This window comes from Scomber japonicus, chromosome 23 (assembly GCF_027409825.1).
Source record: "Scomber japonicus isolate fScoJap1 chromosome 23, fScoJap1.pri, whole genome shotgun sequence".
Classification (NCBI taxonomy): domain Eukaryota; kingdom Metazoa; phylum Chordata; class Actinopteri; order Scombriformes; family Scombridae; genus Scomber; species Scomber japonicus.
The window spans coordinates 9,261,669-9,275,151 of record NC_070600.1 but is presented as its reverse complement, the minus strand read 5'-3'; the positions used below and the strand labels follow the sequence as shown (position 1 = coordinate 9,275,151).

The following is a 13,483-nucleotide window of genomic DNA, read 5'->3' as shown; positions in this document are numbered from 1 at the left end:
TGGAGAGGAAGGGAGGGAGGACTCTAGTAATGATTTCAGAAACCGAATAACTGACATTTCTTTTACTTCTCTTTCCTATAATATGACTCACAAAGGCTTCAGTTTACGTTGTGCTGTTTGCTCAGGTGGTTTAGTTAATTCAAATTAAACACTGAAGAAAATGTCAAGGCTTAATTTAGATTCTTCCACTTGAGATAACCTTAACATTTACATTTAGCATTTAACTTTAACCCTGTAACGTAATGAAATATTTCAATCACATAGCCCAGTTGAAAAAATTGTGAATGTCAAGTCATTAGTGCACACACACTCATGGATTAAATAAATGTTTAACTTCTTCATGTTGGATGAAAAACCAAACTATAGTGTCTATTTCCTATATCTGAATAAATGCACCCAAAACCACTAATACTGGATTATTACTGTATGTTGAAAGGAAGATTGCTCTTGCTCTCTGTATCCACTCATGCACACAACCATAGTTCAACATATTCTTTCTGGTTGAGAATAAGAAGGTAGGAAGGAAAAAAATATGATAATGATCAACTGTTAAGAGTTTTATCTCTTGAGCTAGGAAAAGTGTAGAGGTAAGGGGTAGCATTTTATATACAGTAACTTAGAATTCACCCAACCATATAAGGCTGTTCTTCTGCTGCGCCGGCAAATACGTCAGTCAGGCAACACTCATACTCTAAACTCTTTAAAAAGCTATTATCATGCATGAATCACAGCAATCTGGGACTTTCTAAATAATCTCCAACATCGCCGACGGAGTCGCAGTTGTAGCAAATCCTTGCAGTAGAAGGACGATTGTTATCTTCAGTAACTTCTCAAAAATCTGTAAACCTGCATTTACTGTGACAGCAGGGAAGGGTGCAAACAGAGGCAGAAAAGTACCAGATGAAAGAGAAAAGGAGGACAAAGATAGAAGTGTTCTGTATCTACTGTACGTACAGTATGGCTGCTTTCAGCAATTCAACCCCTTTCAACCCATGCATGTGTTGACATTTGGAATCAGGGTTTGAGCCAGCCTGACTTTTTCTGGCATTTAATATGATAAGAACCTCAAGAAAAGACACTAATGTAATCTATCAGTATATGCCAATCATAAAGGGAGACTCTGTTAAAGGGTGTAAAGGTGTGTGTCTGACCTCCATCCATCACGCTGCAGGTAGCTGAAGGCGCCATCGATGAGGCTGGCTGTGAACTGTCCACCGGTGATGAAGAGGGTGTTGACCGTCACCAGCTGACCCCTGAGGTGTGGCGGAGAAGCCTCAGCGATGTACACTGGCACTGTCATAGAAGCAATACCTGCACAGCGGGAGAAAGAGAAGGAAAGAGAGAGGGAGGTAGAGGTGACAGTTAGCAGGAGGTACTGTTAACAAGCTATAAATATATAGGGTGTATCTCATTTAGCAGATGTTGTTGCAAAGCTTGCTCTCATCAATGCAGTTTTATAAGCTAAATCATGACCTACTGATGAATATTTTTAAATGAACAATGAATTGATGTTAATGTTAGAGGAGTCACAGAAATGATCACTAACTTTGCAGTTCTTCTCAGCTCAACAGAACATTTTAGCACCATTGAGCTCATTGTTTTGGTTTTACATTTTGTTTCAGTCTCACCGTTCTCATCATCCTTGTTTCCAGTTATATTTGGCAAAAAGAGTTCTGATATGGTGGAAAAACAACATAGTGAGTAGCTAATGAACACAGTGAGGGATTTAGCTAACCTGATAACACTCCCAACATATGCTAATGCTGCTGTGTCTGTTGGATGTGTACATACTGTAGGTAATGTCTTGCTTGCATATTTGTGACAATACCTATAAACTGATGTTGTGTTACAGCTTGTTTTAGGCTCCTGATCAAAGAATGTATTATCGCTGCTTTACCTTATAACTTCAATAAAGTAATATTAAAAGTAATATACTGTCAAATGTAAGAAAAAAGTGAAAGATATGGTGCCTTGCATATGAAAACGTATGAAACATACAAAAAAAATCAGTATCATACTCATCTTCTAAGGTGTCATCACTTTGCCCAAAATTTGATTTCATTGTGCGATTTAAAAAACTAACAACTCAAATTTAAAATCTCCAAATGTGCTTTACAACTGAATGGGTTTTACATCATTAATTCTAAAAAGGTAAGGTTAGATAAGGGCTAAGGTGACTTTGACCTTTGACCCTGGCATCAACAAAAGCAACAATGATGTCTCATTAATGTGAAGTGAACCCAAGAGTCCACTATAGTCCATCCCAGTAATGGGCTCTGCACTACTCTGATCTGGAAAACATCCAGTCATACACACAAATACACACACACACACACACACACTGAAAGTGATGCACATATACAGTCACATGCACGCTTATGTACTCACATACACACAGAACAAACAGAGTGTGTTTGCAAAGGATGTATCTGACAAGGTGCCATGAGACCGCAGCTTTCTGCAGCTGGCTCCTGATAAGCTCTATTAATAGTCTGCCATCGCTTTCTATATACCCACCCTCCCTCTCCCCTCTCCCTTTTCCCTCCCCTCACCTCACCTCCCTTCCCTTCCCTTACTGCCACCACCCTGCCCCCAATGGCCACCATGACTACGTGGCGACCTGTTGCTATGGAAACCACTTGCTGGGAAATCAGCCGCACTGTCTCCAAGCGGGCACCACTCTGTGGTAGCACTAGGAAGACAAATCGATAACCAAGAGAGAGGAGGATTTCTGTCTTTTTTCATTTCTTTTACAAGAGTTCGACAGAAGAAAGTGAGAATGGAGGGGTTTGATGAAGCACAAAATCATCAACATTTGTATAGCTCAACATAAAAATCATTTTGATGTTACAAGATACAAGAGAGGGTAAATAAAATGGACTTTGGACAAAGAAATCTGCTCGTCCAGACTCAAACATACTTCTTTCCCACTCAATAAACTAACAGTCCTTGTTCAAAGCCCCGTGGTCAAGTCTTAGTCCAATGTTCAGTGTTCAAGGATCAGAAAAGAGGCACTCATAGTGCAAAAAACCTTGGCCAAGCCTGAACAGTTCTCCAGCCTGCTGCTACACTCAAATTGATCTCTGGGCCATACTTGGAATTGCAGTCTTTATCTTAGTTACGGATTATCATTTGATGGCGGAAATCCGAGATCCAGATCCCCATCAAAATCTAATCAACTGCTCTTTGGCATGTAGCCAGTCTGCTGAGGCCAATTGGATGGAAATCCTTTCATACACTTTTTAGAGACCCTGCTGAAAGACAGAAAAACAGATAAGAAAGAGAAATATCGACTTTGTATTTTGTAGCCAGTGACTGTAAAAAGCTGCATCTTAAGATACTTCTTCATTCACTTAATCATTGAGCTATGGTGGTTTCTGCCTGAAGAATACTCTGAAGAATACTCTGTTGCTGCCAAAGCTGTTGGGTCTTAAAACAAAGGCCTGCATCTTAAAACACTACTCTCTTTCCCACCATGCAGCTACATTGAGTAGGGCCTCTATTAAGTCACATACGTCTATAAATACTATGTTATGTTATGTTTACACTAGCTTTTGAGACCAAGAGACATCATTAGAAAGTTGTCACACACTTTTGGACCCCACTGTACATTTGATTGAATGTGGAATACAATTCACTTTGGCTTTTAGAAAAGTAGGTAAACTACTACTTCATAGGACAATTAGTAGTCAAAAACTCCACAGGGCACCTTTATGGTATGGTCACATTGCACTTTCACATTTCACAGAGGACATTTTGACTTCATAGTGAGAAACACACAGGTGTTACTAATAAAATTAACAATGGCTCCATTTTACTCAAGTGACCTCTAAAATTAAAGTGCTATTGTGAAAGTTTTGTACATATATATTTTAAAAACCAACAGCTATGGGTCCTATAGGAAAACATTGTAATAATAGCATTGCATAGCCAGCAGTACACATGCTTGCATATTGTCTCAACAGAGCAGGCGGTAGCTTGACTACCCCTTGTGCCTCACTTGACTGTTGCCTGAGAGCACCTTGGGAGTCTGCAAAATGTAGGAAATCATGTGGAAGAAGAAGAAGAAGAAGGTGAAATCTGATCTGAATTGAAGTAAATAAGCGTCAAAGGGATTATTTCCAAGTGTAATGTGACCTTAACTTACGACTGTTTGATTGACATCTTCCTTGTTCTCATGGTAGCTTAGTTGCATCTGTTAGGAAAGGACAACTTACACCTTTATCATCCTTATCAGCGAGTAAAGTCCAGCTAGTGATTTTATGTTATTCCCAGGTGGCCTTGCCCAACTTCAACCTGAGCAGTGATCTAATTTGTCAAAAATAACTGAAAACACCTGTTGAAGTGTGCAATTCAAATAAACATGCAAAAAATAATGTATGAAAAACAACATGATATAGTGTATCACTGAATGGAGTTTCAATCAAGCATGCATGAAAAGAGAGCTTTAATTTTTTTTGAAACCACAATAATTTCTGCATGTCATTATTCAACAGGTAGACACAGCAGTGGGCAGATTTTCCAGTCGAGCAGTTAATCAGCAGAGAAAGCAAACAGCAAAAGCCGTGAAATCAGCTTTTTACTTCTATTATCACAGCTGAATTGTATCCGTGTGTGTTTGCAGTGTATGTTTGTATGTGACAGTATGCAGATGCACACACATCGACAGACATACACACAGATTTCAGCACATTTAACACAAACAATTTCTGTAATGCCTCGTTCTGTATTCACCTCATACAGCCAGTCCTCTTCCTCACTCTCTGTTCTCTCTGCTAGTTTTCCCTCCATGCTGTTATGCTTTATCTATCTTAGCCAGCTTGGCACTGTCCAAGCCACACCTGCTGCCAAAGACAGCCCATATGCCTACAAGTGAGATACTACAGCTGATGTTGATATATTTACTGAGTAATGGATCATTTCCATTTCACATCTTGCTGCAGGTGGTGATGGGAAAAATATGTTAGAGCCCATTAAAGCTTATACCATAACAGGCCAGTGAAAAGGTCAAATACTGTAGATTTTTCACTTCACTTCATCAACTGTGTAAAAATAAGAAGGAATTTATTCTAAGCTGCTAATGTAATCATTTCACTCATATTTTCAAACCTATGCCTTCTGAGGCTATGTTCATTTTGCACACATATTTACATTGTAGCTCTACAGATCCTGGAAATGCAACTCCAGCAAAGCAACATACATCAGGGTAAGCAGCACAACCCTCCTAAAACCTTCCCTAACAAACAAACTTTACATAAATAACTTCAAAGGCTTGTCTCTGAGGCAAACTGAAAGCCAGCATAGCAATCATGATGCATTCCGGTTGTACTCGGAAGTCAGAATTTCTGAGTTCCCAGTTGGACATTTCAACTCCCTGAAGTTGGATTTCCAACTCGGACGGAAAAACTCGGACGAACCTCACCAGTCTCTACCACAAAATCCAAAATGGTAGCCCCGTGCATCAACAGTGTAAAAGTTAGTAATATCCTGTTTATTAGCAGTTTTGCCATGTCTCATTCAATCAGTCGTAAACACAGAACTGTCCAACTTCTATCTGTGGACATGTTGGTATGCTGTTTGTATGAGGGAAATATAGCAAAATGTGTTTTTATCAATTGGAATTGTATTGCTATGGTTAACATGGCTAGAACTGGTTTTCTGACTTATAAACTGAAACAATTTGACGTCATTCCCAGCTCCGACTTCCAACTTCCGAAGTAAATGGAACGCAGCATCAGCCCCCTGTGATAGCTAATGTAGCTACCTACATTAGCTAACCATGCTACCTACTTTAGCTAGCCTGCTAGCTAACCAAACAACTGCCAGTTTATTACTATGGGTGAGGCTTTGGTTGACTGTCGAGAATACAAGAGAAGCTGTAGCAAACAAGAAAAATGTGTTTGTTTATCATTACTGAAAATGATAGGCGGTTTTTAGTAAGCTAACCAAAAAAGCTAGCTTGGTGAACGGACAAGCTTGCCCCTTAAATACAGAGCTCTTTACAGTCAGCAAGAAAAGCTAATCCAGGCGGCTAGTTTCTGTATTTACTTTCAGTTAGACTCAGGAACAAATATTTGAATTTATTTATTTACCTGACTCAAATATGACACCCTGTTACGGAAGTTGCTCAGTGGCGCATGAAAAAGTGGCTTCTGGTTACAACAAAATGACCTGGATGTTGCTCACAAATCTGCTTTTTTTTTCTCTAAATGACCAATAGTAAGAAAGGTAACAACTATGGGACTAAGTCTATTAAGAATTGTATGTTTAAAAAAAAGCATTAAAATGTGTGCTTTGTTTAGTTTTTTTGTCTGTTAAGTAACTTTTGTCCTATATCAGTATTGTTTCTTAGAGGACATGTCTTGAATGAAATGACTTGGCATTATTTCGAAATGGAGCAACAGTTTTCATATTCTTCTGAAGATCTCCACTTGAACTGCAGCAGACATTAAGCAAAATTACTACAAGGGTATATTTCTTCTTCTTTCTTGAATGCAAATCTTTTACAAACACAGTGGCACAGTGTTCCCTTTCTCATTAATGAGCTCTCCTTTTAGTAGCAAGGACAGCTCCCAGCACTCCCCTCTTCAGACAAAACACACACAAACACACAGAGACGAACGCTCTAAAGTCATCGTCTGGTCAGACTCGGCCTCAAAGCAGCACAGCACACTTAAACAAAGGATCTGTCTGGTCCTGTGAAAGCAGCTTCTGGGCACGCAGTACAAAGCTGAGGACTGATTCATTTGATCAGAGAACGAGAGAAGATACCTCACTGGTCCTTCCATCACTGTGCTCTAGTAAAGAGACAGACAGGATATTGGCTCCTACTAAGTAGTTGTTGTGATGGAGGAAGCCAATTAGAGACTAATGGAGGATCCTCAAAATGCAGTGAGGAAAAGAGAAAAACTACCCCCCAGATAAAGCTGTTGTTGACTTTCAAATGAATAATTGGTGTGAGTGGTGATGAAATTCAGTGGTAAAAGCAGAAGAGATTATACCCTTTTATAATTAAATTTAGTAAAGTCTGCATAATTTCATTTTGGATTTTTCCAAAACAGATTTGTTTGCCTATATTATCACAATTGTGGTGCATTTTAACATGGAACTTCACTTTGGACATTTTAGTTTACATTTTTATAAAGAAAAAAACACAAATGTCAAGCCAATAACAACTCATTTCCTGAACACTTGACATTTGAGAGATGTGACTTTCACATTACATCAACATAAACACACTCCTCATGAAGTCTTCACTCAGCTTCCAACCTAGTCATAGCAATAATTGTACTTACAGTAATTATATCAACCAACCAATTAATTAGCAAGCCTCCAGGTAATAATTAAATGTTATCACAAAGTAATTAACAGCACTATTTTCATCCAGACCCTTCATGGACTGTTTCCAATGACAAAACAACTTAACATTTGCAACTGCTTGATAATTTAGCCAGAAAACATGAGTGTACTTCTTTATGACGCACCTGTGTGTAGGGATGGATTTTGACTAATGTTACAAGCATCAAAACAAAAAAGAAAGCAAGAAAAACATTTTGTGACTCATTTTAATCCTTTAAAATCTATCTTTCATCACATAGGAACAACAGAGAGAAGTAGTTGTTGTAGGTTAGTAGTCTATCAGCACATTTTTGGTTGCCTTGCATGCTTGTCGTACTGTGAGACTAGTGAAAGAGTCTAAGATGCTACACTCACTGAAAAATTTCAACTCCAAAGGAAATGTGATAAAGCTTGTTAATCAACCTACTGCTTTTTTTTTGTTTTTTTCACTTATATTTATAACCATATTACCGTAATTCCAATGAAAACGCTGCAAAAACTCTGATTAAGACAAGTAGCAAGCTAACCTTCCTCTAATACCTTCATTAACATTCATGCAAACATAATCAGATTGTGAAGACCTCTGTGATCCCGCAATACAAGATATTTTCTGAGAGTTAAATTTCCTTTGCAATTCTGTGTCGTGTATCTAAGATAATATCACAACAAAAAACCTCCACCCACTTTCTTTAGGATGTCTGGATGGAGAAATATAATGATGAAGTTCATTAAAACTGTGTTACAGCATTGAATTTTGCCCTCTTGGTGGAGGAAAACAAACTTTTACGATTGACGAATGAAACATCTTTCAAGTATCCTTTGCAGATAGAAAACTTCTCACAGTAATTTGATTATATTTTCTACGTTGCATAATAAATCCTTGTCAATCATGTCTGATTCAATATCGTCTCTCCGCTCAGACTAGAAACGGTCGGTTCGTATCACACAACAGTCCCTGTACCCATGCAAAGGTCAGCTCAACAATAACCGACCAGGAGCTGACAAACCAGAGGCTTAGGGCTGGAAATACAGGCAGGCAGGGATGGTGGTATATGGCCTTTCCTGGTTTGACAAACAGCTCCAATGACCTTTTAGGTGAGTTCAATTCAGAAATGCTAAGCAGTTGGCTTTCCTGAGAACTGTCTGTAATGTAAATGCGAGTGTGCATGTGACAGGCCCGGCTGGAATAATTGCATGCAATGAAAAATGTTGCCTTATTAGCGTCTCCAGCAGCTAATTGTGGTGCCAGGATGTGTTTCATTATCTATCATGCCTGGCTCCTGCATGCTTGGATAATGAAGGTGACTATATGGGATGTTGATAGGGAGGGGAGGGGATACTTACAATGTAACAGCTGAAATGACCTGGGTGATTTGTTTTTTCCACCATATTAACAATCAAAGCTGGTATGTGTTAACGAGCCTCATTTCAGTTTCATATTGGAATAGTCGGAATAATTATCCCACCTATTCTTTTATTGTATTTATATTAAAATCTCTCTAAATATTTGATTTTGTTCCTCAGCTTTCATTATTACTCATTTTAAACAAACAACAAAGGACAACACTAGATTGGCAGTGATGTGATTATTTGTGTTAATACCACGGTACATTTTACAGACTGGCATTTCAAACTGAAAGTACCTGTTGATAGTCACTAATCTTAATAACAGACTAGCGGTTTAATGATGATGTTCAAAATGACAGCATCAAATTTACACCCGAAAAATGCAGTAAAAATAAATCACTACAATTCATTTCCTTAATCAAAATCTCACATTTTTAAAAGGAAAAAGCAGCAACACGTATTTGTTACTTATAGTAGATGAATTGAATCTTGCTGTCTCTCTAATGCAGTGGCTATGTGTCTTGTTTTTCTGTGTACTTTTGGTAACAGTAAGCAGCAGTAATCTGCTGATACTGCATCACCAGAGCCATAAAAAACAAGTTAAAGCAGGTCTTACGATGATAAAGGGATACTTATGTGATTTTATATCGTACTATAAAGTTGAGTTACTCACAAGAGACAGATTTTTAAAAATGGTGGAAGCTGGAGAAGCAAAGCTCAATATATATCCTTACTTTTGATGTCTAGCATGGGCCAAGCTCTAAAACCACTTGATCCTACACTTCCAATAATGAATCTTAATGAGGTCTCTTCATTAGACTCTTCCTGTCTGTTACACAACCAGATCTTTCAAACTGCAAGTCCTCAGCTTGTAACATAGGCTTTTTGTTTAAAGTGTATAGTCTCCAAGCCCAACATTAATAACTCTCTGTTGACATCACTATATTATAGTTACTTATTTACATGACAAAGCTGCTACAGAGCCACTGAAGACATACTGTACTGAAGACTGTTTTCACAGGCTGAGATGAACAAGTAAACTAATCAGATAAAAAGAAATGTTTCCCTTAGAGAATATTGTGTAAGAAATGTTGCAGCCTGTATGATTCTGAACATCTAATATTTTCCTTCATGTCCTTTGTGTGCAAATTTAGAATATGCCCCAAAACAAGTGGATGGAAAGTGAAAGAGGGAATGATGGTTGGTATTCAATGGTCAGACAGGTTACTCAATATCATACATTCCCCTTGTCATCTCCACCAGGTGTGTGTGTATCTGTCTGCATCTGATCTCACATACTTCTTCATCCATCAGCCTAATAGTTCTTGTACACCTTTTTGACTGTGCTCAAAGATCTCTCATGGTTGCAGTGATTGATTTTAAACCAACATTGATTACTGACTCCTCACTCTTAACCTTAGAAACTGCACTTCTGCAACAGACTAGGCTGGAAACAAATCTATTACAGGCCACATTTTGGACTTTATCATGGCTCAAAAACAGACATCCATAGAAAGTTTGGTCTCATCTTGAAGCAGAGAATCAGCAGATTAATTCCATACCTGATATATTATGATCTGCTGATGTTAGATGTAATACAAGATGAATAAACCCCTATTTTTGTTAGTTTCACCACAATGTAATGGAGCTAGGAAGGACAATTGACAATTTGTTTGGGAGGTGGGAGGAAGGGAGGGAGTTATATTTTATGTGGTGTGTTACAACAAAATATTCTAAATAAGAATACTGGAATTGAGAAGTTAGGACGTATCATACCATTTATTGTTACCTTATTAAGTTTATTCAGTTAGATGAATCCAGGAAGACACTCAGTTACAATACTATTACACTTAACTATGCTTCTTGAAGAAAACTAAGACTACACATGCGTCCAGACACACCTGGGCAGAGATCTGCACTCTACTGGGTGCACCCTCTAGTTTTAATCAGCTAAAGTGATTGCAGTTTCTCTACCCGACATCAAGCTCGTTTTAGTCAAATTGATTAAATACAGAAAACAAGTTCAGAGAATAAAGACAGAACAAGAAAGATAAGAGAAAAGAGAGCAGCCAGAACTGTCATCTTTACACAACTTAGCCTTTCCTCACAAACTATAGTAGCAAAGAAAATGCTAATATGAGTTTTATGATGTCTGCATACAAAGTATCTGAGGATATTAGGGCCAATTTTCCTCTCTTCTGCCTTTGTCAATCACTGAATTGGTTCATTCTTGTCCAGAAAGAAAATCATCCTACAGACTAGTAAATAGATATCACTTATCACAAGAAGCTTTAATTTAGTTTGGCCAAAGTTTCAGTTGCTATTCTTTAAAATCAAGTCACATTTTAAACTCTTTCATCCAGGACTTCTTACACTGGATGTCTTTCAGAACTAAAACAAAAATTCCCACTGCACACAACATGCATTACTAAATGATTATGAAACATGCAAATTAGGTGTAGACAGAACTATTCCCAGTATCCTGCTTTAAATGATTATGTCCTGCTTTTTCTCAGCCAGCAGCGATGCCCTCACCACCTTCCCACCTGGTGGAAAATTAACTACAGTGCCAGAAACACATTAAGACAATGAACATTCATCACATGGACATCCGTGATGCCAGATAAACAAATATATGCTCATTAGAGGATGTTTAGTATATATATCACACAATAATAGTCAAAATGACAGTTGTTTATCACAGAAAGTATTAGAAATAGTGCTAAAGGGAGGCAAATCTAGATTGAAACATCAATAATAAAGGGCTTAGGAAGTAAACAAAGATCTCCTCACTAGATGTTTATTAAATAAATGAAGCTTCCTCTCCTATCCCAGTGGTGTAAGGACAGGAAATGGTCTGCAATTCCTCCATGTAACATCGATTAGAGTGCTTCCTACTCTCAAAGGTGGCAGAAGACAAGTGCCATCAATGTGGCGCTCACAAAGCCAGTTTTAACCGCCTTTTCCACAGAGGTTGTGACTCATGAGTAACAGCAGCCACTATGAATAATTTGGGGTACATTGAATTCTGATCAAAAGGCGGGATGCATGTAAAAGCGCCCAGTGAGTGGATGGAGGAACCGGGCGGGGGTGGGGGGCAATGGAATGAAAAATGTTCGTAGGGAAGGAAGTAGTAGATATTATGGGGAAATGTGCAAAGGTGTGTTGGTAAGGAGAGGAAGCAGGGATTAGGGCAGACAGCCAGCCAATCATATAAATGTAACTCTGACATCAGTGTCTATTGGGGGCGACCTCATTGACAGCCTGCTTTGTATTCATCTTAGCTTCCTTTGGGTGTGCTGAAATCACATCCGCCTCTTATTTATCATTCAGAATGTGTTTTTTTTCCTTTATCACTTAAATGCTACCCAACCAAACCTAATAATAATCGTAATGTAAAATAATGATAATAATAAAGACTGCAAGTTGTCTAACAGCCAGTGGCATGCAGATTTAACAAGCACAGGGCCAAGCTGGTGTAATTAGAAGCTGTGAGTAATTGCAAACACCAGGCTTGGGGGAGAGGGGTGGGGAATAAAGAGTCAGCAACAAACCAAACCCATTCAATGTTGGGGACAAAATTGGCAATAATGGGCACTTAAACTGATTTTGACCTCTGAACTCTCTGATGGAAAGCAAGTGCAGGGGAAATGTCTGAGCAGAAATCAATAAAGTATCACATTATCATTAGTGCTGACACTGAGGTGAGATGCTTTCACTGGATTCCAATTAAGAGCAACTCCTCTTTTATGGGTAATTAATTCTTTTAAAATGTGATTCAAAACTCATGTCAGTGCTTAAACCAGTAACTTTTTCTTACTTGCTTTCCCACAAATAAGATGTCAAACTCTTAATACTGATGTGTAGGTTAGATATTGTGCAATGTGTGCTCTGTGAAAAAAACCGCTCCAACAAGCATCTATCATCACAGACCCAAGGGACCCAGTTGAACACATGGTCTTACCAAGCCCCACTCCAACGATGATTCTCCCCGCCAGGAGCACCTCTTTGCCGGGGGCGGTGCTCAGTACGATCCCCCCGATGGCAAAGATGAAACTGGCCAGCAGTATGCACACTCTGCGCCCGAACAGCCCGTTGAGGAAGCCGCCCAGCAGGGCAGAGAGGGCGGCCGCGGCCACAGTACTTGATATAAGCACCTCTTGCCACAGTGCGCTCAGCTCCAGCTCCTTTTTCAGCAGGAGCATCGCCCCAGAGATCACCCCGGTGTCGTAGCCGAACAAGAAGCCCCCCAGGGCGGAGAAGGCTGCCAGCACGTAGACGAACCCGGGCGTGACATCCTGCTGGAACTGCTTGCGGGCAGCCCTCTCCAGATCCCCGGTGGTGCTGGTGGAGGTGGTGGAGGAGGAGGAGGCTGCCGGGGCGCCGGTGGTGGAAGTCCCGGCGGATGCGCCCTGGCTGCTGATGCTGGCGCTGGACGGAGCTTTGATGAGACTCCTCTCTCCTCCATCGTTCACTTTCTTCCACCGTTCCCCCATCAGGTTGCTCATACTACGCAGGTTATAGTCATGGTCGACCTGCTTTCGCGACATATGGGTAACGCAACACAGGACAAGGCTGCTGAGTTGTATCTGATGCTTCCAAACAAACACAAACAAAAAAAAAGAAAAGAAAAGAAAAACACACTTACCCTCCTAACTAATCAACCCCCCCACCCCCCTCAGTTTGGAGTTAGAGTCGTGGCGGTTATCCAAAGCCACTCCTAAACAGAAGCGCTGGTTGCTGAGTAAAGTTGCTCCCCAGCCTTGTGTTGACAGTCAGTGCATCACATCCCTGTGGT

At 39.6% G+C, this 13,483-nt stretch overlaps 1 protein-coding gene across 1 annotated transcript in view; it reads right to left on the bottom strand.

Moving 5' to 3' along the window:
• Positions 1-13,235, bottom strand: part of LOC128353289 (proton myo-inositol cotransporter) — a 63,748-nt gene extending 50,513 nt beyond the window's left edge. The window contains exons 1-2 of the mRNA XM_053313979.1: positions 12,650-13,235; positions 1,152-1,311 (exon numbers count right to left, since the gene is read on the bottom strand). Of these exons, the coding sequence (XP_053169954.1) occupies positions 1,152-1,311; positions 12,650-13,235 (746 nt within the window). The remainder of the gene's footprint in view (positions 1-1,151; positions 1,312-12,649) is intronic.
• Between the last annotated feature and the right edge of the window lie 248 nt (positions 13,236-13,483).